We start from the raw sequence: 14,862 nt of genomic DNA, 5'->3' as shown, positions 1-14,862 counted from the left end.
TTTGAATGCTGTCCTTTTGCAGGGGCAGCATATGAAGCGTGGTTTGTTCACAGTGGTAACACCTGGTGTGCAGTGGGAAATGGACTGGTTCTTATATAGTTTTTATTCTGCACTATACTGACGCATTCACCAACTTATACAAGCACTTTTATATAGTTTATATGGTTTTAGTTTCATGTACTTTTAAAAACTAAACATTTCACTTACAGGCTACCACGGCTAACGCTGCAATGCATTCTGGGTAGCTAGTTCAAATGGGTTGCACTCAGAATCCTGAATTGAAGAATTCAGAAGAAACTTCTACCATCAGTTTTGCTCAACTTCAAAGCCACAGCACTGATGACAGATCCACAATGTGTGAATTCATGTCCAGTGCTCTTACATTCAGTCAGCTGGCTACAGCGGCCGTCTACACCTTCAAATTACATTCTGGTTTCTACAAGTCCTGCTTACAAACCAGAGTTTATGTTCCTAACTTGTATTTCTTTTCAGAGACCTTTGCATTCTTAAGCTCTTAACCGCTGCTCCATCTCAAAGCAGCCTTTCCATTACGTCCCATGACGTAATGCGTCATTCGGTTATGTCGCAGAGACTTTCATTTCAATGGAAATGCTAGATGCTTGGTCAGCACACCAAGAAATATTTCTGGAAGAGAAAAGAGGTAATGAAACACACATGGGTACTGAAGACACCAGTTCAGTATTCAGTATCTACAGGCACTTTGATCAAACACAGTAAAACAATCACAGACAAATGCATAGAAGATTTACCCAAACACCACCTACAGCCACACACAGAATCCAAAGTGGAAGACACACTGGCATTTTTAAGCCTGCTCGAGTGGATGCTGTGTTTGGATTCTGTAAAAAGAATCACACCTGTTGAAGGTCTGGGACATCGTTTTATTACGATGAAACATCTTCCCAAGGACCCTGCAGTAGATTGCTATGTGGAATCATCCCACATGAGCATGAAAGTGTGCCCACTCCTCAGTCCAGAAAATGAAATCGAAAACTTTGTTACCTCAAGTGAAATCATAAAAAACAGAAAACAAAGCAGTCTAGACTGTCATCCACTTCTGACAACCGTGCGATTGCAGCTGAAATCCAAAGAAACCGACAAAATAGAGCAGCTGCACGCAACAGGATCAGCCCGCATTTAGAAGGCTTGCATAGCATGCAGAAGATGACATGTCTTGGGGTAAAAAGGTCAAACCAGTCTCTGCAGATAAATCAGATCAGCAGAGGCTGGGTGTCAAACCTGGGATAACCCCCCCAAAAATCTGGTAGAATCCAATGATTCTAGCATGGAAAGTACAAGTACCTGTACAAGTACAGACAGGGGAGAAGGAACAGTCAATAGAGATCCTGCTAAACGTTGGATTTCATTACGGAAAGGGGTCAAAAACTTTTTCTTAAGGCTAGTTGGCTTTTCTTCAAAAATTGAAGAAACTTAAATTCTTTACCATCAACCCTCCCCAACCGGTCATGGCAGATGGCCTGGTTCTGTCACAGGTTTCTTCCTGTTAAAAGGGAGTTTTTTCCTGTCCACTGTTGCCAAAGTGCTTGCTCACAGGGGATCATCAGATTGTTGGGGTTTCTTTCTTATATTGTGGGGTCTTTACTCTACAGTATAAAACGCCTTGAAGCAACTGTTTTTTGTTAATTTTTTAAAATGTAAAAAATAAAATGTAATCAAGTCTTACTTTCAAGGTGTTTTTTGTTTTGTCACTGGTGTGACTGTCTCTGGGTCTGCCACTTTTTGATAAGTGTTAGCCTGATCTCCTTCAAACTTGAATTGATCAGGACCCTAGTAGCTCCAGAGTTGAATTTGAGGTGACTGGAAATACAGTATACGAAGCAAATACTGAGTTTGAAAGTCGAAATTTGACAAGATTTATTCTTCAACACACCCTGAACGTCATTTCTTTAAGCAGTCTTCAGGAATAGTTCTCCAGGCTTCTTGAAGGACACTCAGAGCTCTTCTTGGGATGTTTGCTGCCTTTTGCTCTGATCTCTGTTAAGGGCGTCTTACACTGCTTCACTAATACTGAGGTCGAGGCTTCGGGGAGGCACATCCATGATTTGATGGTGGTCCATTGTGCGTTTTTCTATCCAGGTATATTTTTTTACTGCAGTGAGTTTGGGATCACTGTCATGCTGAAAATGTAAGCGTCTAGATGATATTGCAGGATGTATCAAGTCCAGATCTGATTAAACTTTTCTGCGTTCATAATTCCATCAATCTTGACAAAATCTGTCTCTCTGTCTCGTTTCAATTTGGCAGAGTTTTTTTGGGGAAAAAAATACTATTTTATAGCTGTCGAACTGTGTTTTATTCTGCATTTTTAAATAGATTTAACTAAAGAAATGGGAACAAATGATCTGTTTTTGTGACATGTGGCTAGTAACACAGAGGCTAATGATGCTATTTAGAATTTGTTCTGTTATCTCTGTCATGTGTAGACACAACGCTGGTTCATCCCTTGCCTTTCTATGTTTCAGTGATTCATAGGTCAGTGTTAAATCTTGTTAAGTAAACAAACAAAAACAAAAATCACTCTTCTGCAAATAAGTGAAAGACGAACTATTGTTCAGGAGCGCTTAAAAAAAAGAAGCAAAACATAAAGAAACAAGTGTTGGTTCAAGACTTTTGCACAATACTGTATTATGCTATTGTTAACAAATCCCATGAGAAGACCTAAATCAACATGCTAGTTTAACTCCCCACAACTTAATGTCTTCTGCTGCGCCTCTTTGGCTCTATAGCAAATCAAAATTAAAGAAATAACGTGTCCTTGTGATTGATAATGTGCTAATGTTGTGCTGGCTCTAGCGATGTGTTTTTAATTATATTTTATTTTTTAATTTTATTTACTCGACTAACTGGTACTCATCTTGAAGAATACAAGGACAGGACGAATTGCGCCGCAGTGCATTCAAAACAATTAAGACTCTCGCTGAGCAACTGCCTGAGAAGAAAACACTACAGACACATTTAACACTTAAGTGACACATGCTTGCAGCGAACGTCAGCTAGGCTTCGGGAAGATGAGGCGAACACAACAACATCTTGGCCATATATATTTATTTATTGTGGCTGATGGATTGTGTGTTCAAATGTTCATTTTTTTAAAGACTGATAAGATTCTCTGCCCAGAATGACTGATGATGTCTTAGAAAACAGAAACCTATAGATGGCATCAGGCTCTCTGCTGAAAGTTGAAATATGTCACTCAAACGCCTGGAGTGAGAAATGTTCAGTCTTGATGTCTCAGACGGTCCTGTGTATTACATCACAGTGCTAACAAAGAGAGACCAGACACATCTGTGATTGGGGGAGTGAAGGAGAGCAGAGCTTGCTGAAGATTTCTTTGAAACCTCACTAGAAGCGTGCTCCTTCTGACAGTCACATGGCTCTGCCTGCACGTTCGCTATTTAAAAGACAAAGCATTAAAAAAATATAAAGAATTTAGTTAAAAACATTTGTCTGGCTTCTGACGTGACTGCATGCTCACCCCTCAAGCACCCAGATTTACAGCACTGCCACAACTGTGACATTTGCTTAATTTTTTCATTGTTTCACATTTTCTATAAAACAAGTACAGTCAAACACTGAGATGCTGTGGTCTAGCTGCAGAGTGACACACGCTTAATGAAGTGCTTTGGTGTTTTAACCCTCGCTCACGGCGGCTCATATGCTCAACAGAATGGAGAACAGAGAAAATCTCACTGAAGCATTCACAACAGCGCTGCATTGTGTGTGTCCCTGCTCATATCGCTTTGCTGGGAGCAAAAGCTCAGATTTGTTGTTTGGCTTAATAAAAGACAATCATCTTGTTTGGGAAACTGGGATAAATACACAACTTGAGCTCTATTATATCGCGATGATGCAGTCATGTAAATCTTTCAGTATAAAAAACATAACAGACATCTCTGCATGGCTGACAGCGTGTTTTCACTTTACAATCTCATCTAGGCTGACAATGCAGAACTGGGCAGAATATGAGCCATCTCTCTCTCTCTTTCTTTTTTTTAAAGAAACTGTTAAATGTCTCGGTTTAAACATCAGATAGTTTTTGTGTGGTATAGTGAATAAAATCTGGATTTATGGGATTTCCAAATCAATGCATTATGTTTTTATTTACATTTTACACAGTGGTTTGTATATAAGTCATTGAGTCAGGGACCTATCCTACATAGGAGGCCTGGCTGGATGGTGTAGGTACTAGAATGAAGAGGATACAGTCGTGAAACTTTACAAGCAACCAGTTCAGGTCAGAATAACAGTTTAAAGATGTGGTTTGAGCCTTAATTACTCAATTCCGTCACGAGACTGTCTCAGTTTCCCTCTTCCCTGCTGTCAGTTAGCTGCTGTCCATGAAGGTGACTTAAACCCAGTGCTAAACACAGTCCATAAGACAGATACATCACATCTTGTTGAAGTGATGCGTTGCATACAATTGTGCTTTGCTAGTGTTTAATGTGTTGTGTTATCCTATCGGGACAAGACGTCTTTTAAAAAAAGCATTATTTTCAAAAGATGTTGCGTTCTTTTAAGCCTCTGCACGGCTCTTGATTCACTGCTGTGGGCCTCAGGAGATCCCCTCATACCAGCGGATGAGCAGTTCAACCTATCAAGGCAGTCACTAATAACTCCTAGCATGGATCACAGAGGACGGAAGACCAGCAGCTTAACAGCAAGAGAGTCATTTATTCACTAATAAGATCTGATTTCGGTTCGCCAGCGCACATGCTCTCAGGCATGTTTTCTCCAAGTGAGACTCTCCTCCTATTAAAGCCTGACACCAAACAACATCCTAACATGAACCATGTGCCTGCTTAAAGACAATATCTGCACCTACTGAATGTAGTCTCTTTCCACTTGCTAAATGCAAGTCATTAAGCAGTGCATCTTTAAAGTGCTTTAAGTTGAATAAAAACACACATCAGTGTGAAGTGTGCCGTTTGGTCGATATCAGTGTTTCTGAGGCTGCTCCTTCTCCTCTCTACATTTAACCTGCCTAAACACACATTCAGATGCATATTATCCAAACTGTGTTAATTCTATATGAGGCAGAAATTCGATATAAAGACGGATTGATTTGGACAACTGCTTCCTGCTGCACGCATTTAACAGATTCTTACCAGCAAATGAAAGAAACTCGGAGAAAAGCCTCTCCAAAGAATTCAAGTCATCAGCCCACTTTGGATTTTCATGATTAGGTCACACTTGAGAAATAGCACTCAAGACTTTATGAAATAGCATGTTAATTAAAAAAAGCAGCAGGGTAACTCAAGAGCTGCTACATCCCAGATTGATGCAGAGCTACATGATGCTAAATTTGTGATGTTTTCATCTTTTTTTTTTTCACGTGATGCTGCTCATGAAGAGTCTGTCAGAGGTGTGTAGTCTAAAGCCCTGCAGAGAGTGGTACCCAAATATGAGCTTATGAGAGACGTATGTAGATCTCCGAGTGACTGTGCACGTGTGCAGGTGTGTGAGAGTAGCTGTTCTCCTCTTTTATTTGTGAAATGAAGAGGATCAGAGCCAAAAGTGAAAGGAACTAATGGCAGGATGTCACTGCCGACTTCCTGTATGAATGTGAGTCTTTGTGCTGAGAAGCTTTTGGACTATAATAAGATGAATGCTTCAGTATGTGGAAAGCTGATAAAAGCATCAATCCTTGACATCTCCTGGCAACCTTTCCAAACTCTGCAGATTCAATCTCTAACATTTAGCCCACTGATGCCCTGAAGGTGCATCAAAGGAACACTATATTTATTACAGAATCAAGGATCTTTATGTGATCTACACTGGAGGTTCTTTAACAAGTAAAATAAATAAATAATGAATGGTTATTTAATTAGAAATAACATTACACACAGAATAAATGTTTCAGGTCTTACATTGGATTAACGAAATAAGGAAACATTAGTGATATTGATGCAGAACTGCAATGCTTTGTTCACCCACAGGGACTTTATTAGCTACACGTGTCCAACGTCTCCTTAATGCAAATATCTAATCAGCCAATTACTTGGCAGCAACAAGGGGAAGATGACCTCAAGTTGAAACCAAACATTAGAATGAGGGAGAAAAGTGATTTAAGTGACTTCCCGCACAAATATAAGCTTTACAGAGAATGGTCTGAAAAACAAAAACAAAAAATCTATCCTATGAGCGGCAGTTCTCGGGGAAAAAATACCTTGATGAAGTCAGAGGAGAAAGGCCAGACTGCTACAAGGTGATAGAAAGGCAACAGTAACTCGTAGCGACATGAAAACATAGATCCATCCTGCCTTGTATCATCAATTCAGGCTGCTGGTGGTGTTGTAATGGTGTGGGGAACATTTTATATCGCGTATCCATCTGCTGAAGACTGCTTGAGTTCACTGTACTTGAATGGCCTCCACAGTCACCAGATCTCAATCCAGTAAAGCAACATTGGGATGCATTGGAAACGCAGATTCTCATCATGAATGTACAATTTATAAATCTGCAGTAACTGTGTGATGCTGTCATGTCAACATGGACTAAAATCTCTTAGCAATGTTTCCAGCATTGTGTTGCACGAGTATTCAACAATAAACAGCTCAGTGAGTGGGCCTCTATTTGCCTTTTCTGTAGCACAAATACACACACACGCACACAGACAAATGTTCTTTTTACAGTTAAAGAAAAGCAGCAAGGGTTTACTATCAAAAAGCTGTAACCAGGATCTTATTAATACACAGTAAATGAAATGAAGTAAATGTGTCTTGTATTTTCCTTAAAAAAGAAATCAGCTTTATTTTTCAGACAGGAAATGCAACAAAATACAGGATACAGTATGATGTGTTACCAAATGTCCAAACAGTTACAACAAATTTGTGTGCACTGGGTAGAACGAACAGTAGTCGCACATGTTAAACTCACCAGGCGTACAGGTCCTGTCTGACAAAGATCTAATCTACTTATTGCTTTAATGAAAACATTAAAAAGACTATTTTATGTCCTTAAACATCCTGCACTGCCATTTCGTTTATGTACATGCACAGTCATAAACATCACATATAACATCTTAGAGTCATACAAATGACCAGATGAAAAGACTTTAAAGGACTGTCAAAAACTAGCTTTAAAAAAAATAGTCTTTCATTTGTCATGATCTACCAAAAACATCACAACATTCCCCAATGCCAAGGGCACAGGAGCTTCCATAAAAGAGGACAAACCTCACCTCTCCCCTCTATCACGCACGTCTCACACTCCCTCGGCTCAGCATAGGAAGTCACATTCATCAACACCCTTCCCCTGATTTAGGCACCCTGGCCCCACCTTGAAGCGCCCCCTTCACTCTCTGTCAGTGCAGGACATCAGCTCTCCTGCTTGTCTTTGACCAAAAGGACGGTGTGCTGCCCTCCACTGGAGGCCATCAGTACTTCACGGTTCTCCAGCTGTTTGCCTGTCATCTTCACAGGACTCCACTCATCATCTTCCTCTCCAGTGCCAAGCTGCAGGTTGGTGCCCATGCCCCAGGCATACACAGATCCTGGAGTAGGAAAAAGTGACAGTAAGGAGAGCGAGCAACCTTTTATTCTCTAAGGATGTCGACTGTGTGAAAACCCAGGAGTGAAAGTTTAGTACTTGTTGCACTGTGAGTGATGGCTCTGATAAGAATCCTGCTTCACAATTTTGTGTCAGACAGTCAGTCACACATTTACTGAAGACTTTTTTCCATATCTAAAAACTTTCTAACCATTAAAGAATAAGTTTGGACACATTATTGAATGTTTTTTCATTATTTTATATAGATACAAACTGAAGACATCAAATATATGAGGCAATATATATAGAATTATTTTGCAAAGAAAAAATTGATAAATTATTCTAAATATGTTTTATATTTCAGATTCCTCAAAGTAGCCACTTTTTGCTTTGTTAACAGTGTTGTAAACTCTTGGCCTTCTCTTAATGAGCTTCATGATGTAGTCGCCTGAAATGGTTTTTACTTCACAGTTGTGCCTTGTCAGGGTTCATTTCTGAAATTTCTTGCTTTCTTAACAGAGTTGGGACCATCAGTTGTGTTGTGCAGAAGTCAGGTTGGTACACAGCTGACAGCCCTATTTGGCAACTGTTAGAATTCATGTTATGGCAAGAACCAATCAGCTAAATAAAGAGAAACGACAGTCCATCATTACTTTAAGAACTAAAGGTCAGTCAGTCCAGAAAATTGCAAAAACTCTAAATGTGTCCCCAAAGTCCAGTCGCAAAAACCATCAAGAACTATAACAAAACTGGTTCATATAAGGTCCGCCCCAGGAAAGGAAGACCAAGAGTCACCTCTGCTGCTGAGGATAAATTCATCCGAGTCACCAGCCTCAGAAACCGCAAGTTAACAGCACTTCAGATTAGAGCCCAGATAAATGCCACACAGAGTTCCAGTAGCAGACACATCTCTACATCAACTGTTCAGAGGAGACGAATCAGGCCTTTGTGGTCAAATAGCTGCTAAGAAACCACGACTAAGCAAAAAACATCAAGAAACACAAGGAATGGACATTAGACCAGTGGAAATCTGTGCTTTGGGTCTGATGAGTCCAAATTGAGATCTTTGCTTCCACCCGCTGTGTCTTTGTGTGATGTAGAAAAGGTGAACGGATGGTGTCTACATGTAGGGTTCCCAACGATGGTGTGATGGTTTGGGGGTGCTTTGCTGGTGACACTGTTTGGAATTTATTCAAAACTGAACCAGCATGGCTACCACAGCACCCTGCAGCCACATGCCATCCCATCCAGTTTGCGATTAGTTGGACCCAAATTATTCTTCAACAGGACAATGACCGAAAACACACCTCCAGGCTGTGTAAGGGTTATTTGACCAAGAAGGAGAGTGATGGAGTGCTGCATCAGATGGCCTGGCCTCCACAGTCACCTGACCTAAACCCAACCAAGATGGTTTGGGATGAGATGGATGGCAGGGTGAAGGCAAAAGTGCCAACAAGCGCTCAGCATCTCTATGAACTGCTTCAATACTGTTGAAGGAGACTGTTCAAGGTGACTACCTCATGAAGCTCATAGAGAGAACGCCAAGAGTGTCCAAAGCAGTAATCAAAGCAAAGGGTGGCTATTTTAAAGAATCTCAAATATAAAACATGTTGAGTTACTTCACACTTTTTTGTTTCCTACATAATTCCATGTGTGTTCATTCATAGTTTTCATGCCTTCAGTGAGAATCTTCAATATAAATAGTCATGAAAATAAAGAAAAACCATTAAATAAGAAGGTGTGTGCAGATGTGACTGGTAGTGTAAGTTACAACTGGTAGTTAACGTACAGTAATAGCTTCAAGTAGAGCTGGGCGATAGAACGATAACGATATGTATCGCGATATAACTTTTACTCGATAGAGAAATTAAGCTATCGCGATAGACCTCGCCGCTCTTGTCCTCTTAAAAAAAAAAAAAAAAAAGGTCAGCCAATCCAAATTAAGCAGCGCAGAGCCGAACCAATCACAGCCGCAGCGTCACGTCGCGTGACTTGTTACGTGCAGCACAAGTGCCAAGCCGCACGTGTGTTTGTTTGGGAAACAGCCAGCGGGTAATGGAGGAAATGAGTGTGCCGACTAGAAAAATCAACCGAGCGTGACCGAAGAGAAAACAGATGATGGTTCCAATGCCGGAGAGATTGTCGAACGGAAGAGCCATAGAAGTTTCGTAGTGTGAAGGTATTTCGGCTATTTCAAGTCTGACAAAAAACAGAGTAGCGTGCACTGTAAATTGTGCCGAAAGCAAGTCTGGAAATACAATGAACTGGTGCATGTGTCACACTGTGCGCCACGTTATTGTTTCGGTGAAATGAATTTCTACAATACTGTTACTGTTAATTCTACTCTCTGCAGTGTTTAAATGCTTACATATACACACAGTTACTGTCCCTCCACACATACGACTCGGTTCTGCTTCTATGCCCCAGCTTTGTTTACTTTTTCCCACCGAGGCTTCTAGACTTCTGATTGGCCAACATTTCTGCACGGTTAGGAATCTAGCGCCACCTGCTGCTTTGGCATGTTCATAGCAGCGTTTTCCTTCATTTCTGCCTTTATGTGTGGACGGGATTAGTTTTTAAAACGAAAACGGAAAATCTCCGTTTTCAAAAATACCCGTGTACGTGTGGACGTAGCCTCAGTCTCTGACTGGAAGCGCTAATTCGTCATTCGGCTTTTGTCAGACTAAAGTAACTGTTAAAACTGTTTGAAAAGCTAAGCTATACAACAAGGAGAGATTGAGAATTTCCTTTTAGTTCTCAGTTTATTTGATATTGACAAAAGTTAGTCAGTTTTGTCTGTTCTTCTGTAAAACAAACTAAGATTTATTTTTAGAATTAATATTTTGTTTCTAAGTGGAATTGACAATTTAGTCTGATTCGTTTGTTCTATTTTGAAACTTAAACGCTTTAGCGGCTGCCTTTTGTGTAGTTTGCAATATTTGCCTTTATCTATCTGAAAAAGTCTCATGTTCCTTAAGTACATCTACCCTGTTGAACTTATTATGGGAAATAAATATTTAAATAAAAACAAGCTGCTGATTATTTCACATTTTACTTGTGAGCAACGGCACATTTAAATCTTACAAATATAGTTATTTGGCTTATATCGTGATAGATATCGTTATCGCCTGAAATGAAAAAAACATATCGTGATATGAAAAAATCTCATATCGCCCAGCTCTAGCTTCAAGTATCCCTACAAAACAAGGTTAACTGTGATCTCCTGCTAATAAACCTCACATTACTTTCTCTTCATGCCTAAAGTTGGATTAAACTTGCTGCCATCTCACTGTCACCAGCAGCAATGTCTAAACAAACAGGAAATGAGGGGTCATGTGTTTGTAAGATAAATTTAAAGCTAGGACGATTTAGGGCAAAGCATAGTGTCTCATTGCACTTCAATGCTTCAGAAGAAAATAATAACAAAAAAAAGGGGCTGCAAACAGACTCAGTTGTTTTACTCTTCCCATCCTGATTGCCTTGGTTCTCACCTTCTCTGGTAACTGCATAGCTGACAGACGCCCCGCACGACACTCCTTTAGCCAGCTCTATCCCCATCACAGGTGTGGGCTCGCTCTTCTCTTCAGCCCCTTCTCCCAGACCAAGACGACCATACTCTGCTCTTCCCAGGCTATATACCTGCCCTGAAAGACAAGAGTCCAACACTCCAGCTGACTTGAGTGCTAACAGATGATGCGTAACATCTGCCTGCAATTACACACAGCCAGCTTACCTTCAGCATCAAGGCAAAGTGTGTGATGCTGTCCTCCAGAGAAGTCTACCCAGGCAGTGGTCGAGTTCTTGAAACATGTAAGCTTTACAGGGACAAAACACATCTTGGTGCTTTTGGTGCCTAAAAAGATTCATTTGAAATGATACAGTCACTGTCGCAGTCACAAATAGTACATGGCAGTAGAGTTTACAAAGGATAACGCAGGAGTGACGAGTCACACTGACCCAGCTGGTGATAGTTTGAGAGGCCAAATCCATACACATGGCCCTCTTTTGACACAGCAAAGGTGACGTACGCTCCACAGAAGGCGTCAACGAAGTGAACTTTCCCTTTCACTTTTACCATCTGTGGAACCAGCAGCCGCTCTGAGATCACAAAAATAAACAGGAGTGATGTATAGAACATTAAAGACAGTATAAAAAAGAAACATTTATGTAATCAGATATTAACATAAATCTACAGTTTTTGATCCACCAAAAAACAGAAAAGGTGTGTGCTACGTACCAAGGCCTTTCCTGCCTCCTCTGTTTGAAAAGTGTTCAGGCACTCTTCCCAGCTGCCCCTGCTCAGCTGAGCCAGACGTGTATAGATTTCCTTCCAGCGTCACCATTACCACGTGATCATTACCTAGTAAAGAAATCAGTTACACAAATATCCCAGTTAGAAACTCATTTATAGTGCACACATAGTAACATAAAGCACTAAACAAAAACCTTTTCTTTTTTACCTGAAACTATTTTAACAACGTGTTCTGTTAAAGGGACTTTAACTGGTAGAGCACACGTTTTCATCGGCTCCAGAAGACCAATAACTCCATTATTATCCTAAGAAAACAGGGTAATATGCAGACAACATGTTAGACAGTCAAAACATTAAATAAATTTCAAAGTCTTTTCCCTACATTGTGTAGAATTACAAGAAGATTATGATTTTATTCATTAAAATTAAATGCTTTCTGATTCCACTGCATACATACTACAATATACTAAAATAGTTTTTATACATTCATTTTACAGCGTTAATAAATGTTTAGGAACAACATTTAGGGTTTGGATAATAATATAGTGCTGAAGGAAAAATGATTTGAAACCTTTGAACAAAAACAATTACATAGAAAGTAATGGAAGGGTGATAAAAATAGTTGCTGAGACAGCACACAGGACCAGACTCCCTAACTAGCAGGGATAGCACTAACCCTGAAAGAGCCCCAGATGTACACCGATCCATCCTCTGTGAGTGCGGCTGTGTGGCTGTCCCCTGCCGATACCTGGACCACCTTCTCATTCAGCGTCACCTTTCCCGGGATCATCTCAGACCCCTCCTCTGATGTGTCCCGACCAAGAGCCCCTTCGTCATTACAGCCAAACGTGTAAATCTAAACAAAGAAAACAGTTTACATGAGAAACTAAGAAGCTCTTTGTTAAACGCTACAAACAGGTTGCCATTACATTTTTTTGAAGTGAGAAATAAGACAGATGTTTGCTTACATTTCCAGTTTCGCCGAGGCACACGGTGTGCATGCCTCCAGCTGTCACCTGAACAATTTTCTCTGGCAGGGACAGAAGTGCTGGCTTCTTCCTTTCAATGACATCTTCCCCTAAACCCAACTGTCCAACATCACCTTGGCCCAAAACAAGAACCTGCCCCGCCTCTTTGAAATGACTCCTGTGTGAAACTGAAACACATATACAACCAGTTTCATAGTGAGCACTGAATTTTATTGGTTTGATGGAAAACACATGGAAAATGATGAAATTAGTAAAAAGTTAGTAAAAACACTGACAATGCAGTGTGATACACTTGGGAGTCAAAAGCCTTCCTCTCACATATGTCCATAATACTTGCTTAACAGAAATATCTTACTTCAGCAAACTCAAATACAAGTGGTGTACATGTTTAAATGCAATGCCACTTTTTAGCTGGACTATCAGTTGTTCAAACTGAATCTGGTTACACCTTTATAAACTCCTGTTTTGAAAAGGGAAGTGACTTACCTTTCACCTTTTTGGAGTCTTTATCATCTTCCACAATAGCAGCAGACTTTCTCTTGGTGGTTGTCTTTTTGGCAGGCATGATAGCAACACTTTTGGACTTTAAGAAAATATAAGGTTGTGTGTAAATTGGGTAAGTTTCTTAACTAAATGGATAATGTGAGTTAAACAGTACAACAAAGTAATTTAAAGTACGCTAGAATTCTTACACCACACAAAATAAAAGAAACAAAAAGGCTAAACAGATAGTTATTAGATACCACAAATGTCTCAAATTTACAAGGCAAGGCAAGGCAGATAATTAAGTACATGAACAGCCGACATTTAACCTAAAAGTCATTTGCATGTCTACCCTGGGGATGAGTAAAGTATACATCCATCTCTCTATATTACTTACCGATACTCATAATGAGTATTTTAATTGCAGACAGAAAAGCAACGTGGACCACAATAACAAAACACTAGTGTAACCTGGAGAAAACCAGGCTACACTAGTATGATCTCTCTAAATACAAAAGCGTTTATAGACCACAATCACCCTCAAACCAGAGTCCAGACCACAGTGGTCCTGACTCTTAGACAGCACTACAGACTAGCCAGCAGACCAACATAATACACAAAAAGCCTTTTGTTGTTGTTCTAAGACTGCCCAGCAGTTCTTAGGGTTCAACAGCTGTCGGAGCCTAACTTCAATGGTTCTTTCACCCCACAAACAGCTGCGCTTCAGTCACCCCTGCTTCTCATGCTGATAAGAGACCACTGCCCACAAAAATAAGGACACGTGGTACAGTTTGAAATGAGAGTCAGTTTTAGCTTTTGGTCCCCACTATAGATCGTACGACAGACGCTGGGATTTCATAAGGAAGTGCTTGGATAGTGCTATCATCTCCTTTACAGCGCTGGACAGTTTAAATTAAGCTGCGTGATCTAACGCTGGCAGTGCCCATGTGTCCCTTGCTAACATTCAGTTAACTTGGCTGCTGAACGAGTTGTATGTGGTTTAAAACATTGACTGTAAATGATCGTGTCACAACGAGCAACGAACACAGCGAGAAAGCAAGATAGTAAATATAAGTTGTTACAGCTTAACCAAAGTTAGTTGGCCGGCATTGAAAGTAAAGCTTTTCAGCCAAATGCCGGCTAACTGTTTGCTAGCCAATGCTAGCTGGCTAGCTAGGGTGTTAGCGTGACATTGAATGAATGAAACCGAGAAACATAATTTAACAATGTAACTGCGTGCGATTCAGTGGTGCAGTATTTCTCGATACTTGTTTAATCCATCTGTAAAGTGTAGGAGGTGATAATTAACTGACCTGTGAAATGTTGAAGAGTGCAGTTTGAAGTGAACGTGCACAGCCTGGTTCCCGGTCTCGAGACGTGCTACGTTACGTTCTGTGGAACCTTTGGAACGCCCGCCTCATTAAAGAGACAGTAACACTCAGAGCCACAGGAAGATGGACACAGACAGATGTTTACATGTATATATGTCTATCTATCTATGATAAAGTGCATCCGGCGAAGCCATGTATCTGCATAAATTAAGTAATACTTGGTGCTGGAGGAAGTACTCCTATCATCTTTCTCAGAACTGGGACAGGTAGCTCTGGT

The 14,862-nt window shown here is 40.4% G+C and overlaps 1 protein-coding gene across 1 annotated transcript; it reads right to left on the bottom strand.

Moving 5' to 3' along the window:
* Window positions 1-6,778: 6,778 nt before the first annotated feature.
* Window positions 6,779-14,694, bottom strand: rcc1 (regulator of chromosome condensation 1). The gene is made up of 10 exons (XM_026185826.1): window positions 14,568-14,694; window positions 13,258-13,354; window positions 12,751-12,938; window positions 12,459-12,638; window positions 11,991-12,087; window positions 11,768-11,890; window positions 11,488-11,628; window positions 11,264-11,383; window positions 11,022-11,174; window positions 6,779-7,534 (listed from the first exon to the last, which is right to left on the bottom strand). Exons 2-10 carry the CDS (start codon window positions 13,334-13,336, stop codon window positions 7,359-7,361), a joined length of 1,257 nt encoding a protein of 418 aa, XP_026041611.1. The 5' UTR covers window positions 13,337-13,354; window positions 14,568-14,694; the 3' UTR covers window positions 6,779-7,358.
* Window positions 14,695-14,862: the final 168 nt, after the last annotated feature.

This window comes from Astatotilapia calliptera, chromosome 11 (assembly GCF_900246225.1).
Source record: "Astatotilapia calliptera chromosome 11, fAstCal1.2, whole genome shotgun sequence".
Taxonomy (NCBI): domain Eukaryota; kingdom Metazoa; phylum Chordata; class Actinopteri; order Cichliformes; family Cichlidae; genus Astatotilapia; species Astatotilapia calliptera.
Note: the sequence above shows the minus strand (reverse complement) of the source record. Positions and strands in the feature narration are given on the sequence as shown.

What these genes read in the sequence shown, in the direction of transcription:
- rcc1 (XM_026185826.1), bottom strand. Translation starts at nt 13,336, where the DNA reads ATGCCTGCCAAAAAGACAACCACCAAGAGAAAGTCTGCTGCTATTGTG. An exon ending in ACATCTGGGGCTCTTTCAGG is followed by an intron (nt 12,088 to 12,458) that starts GTTAGTGCTATC and finishes CTGTTTTCTTAG; the next exon opens with GATAATAATGGAGTTATTGG. An exon ending in ACTTTGCCTTGATGCTGAAG is followed by an intron (nt 11,175 to 11,263) that starts GTAAGCTGGCTG and finishes CTTGTCTTTCAG; the next exon opens with GGCAGGTATATAGCCTGGGA.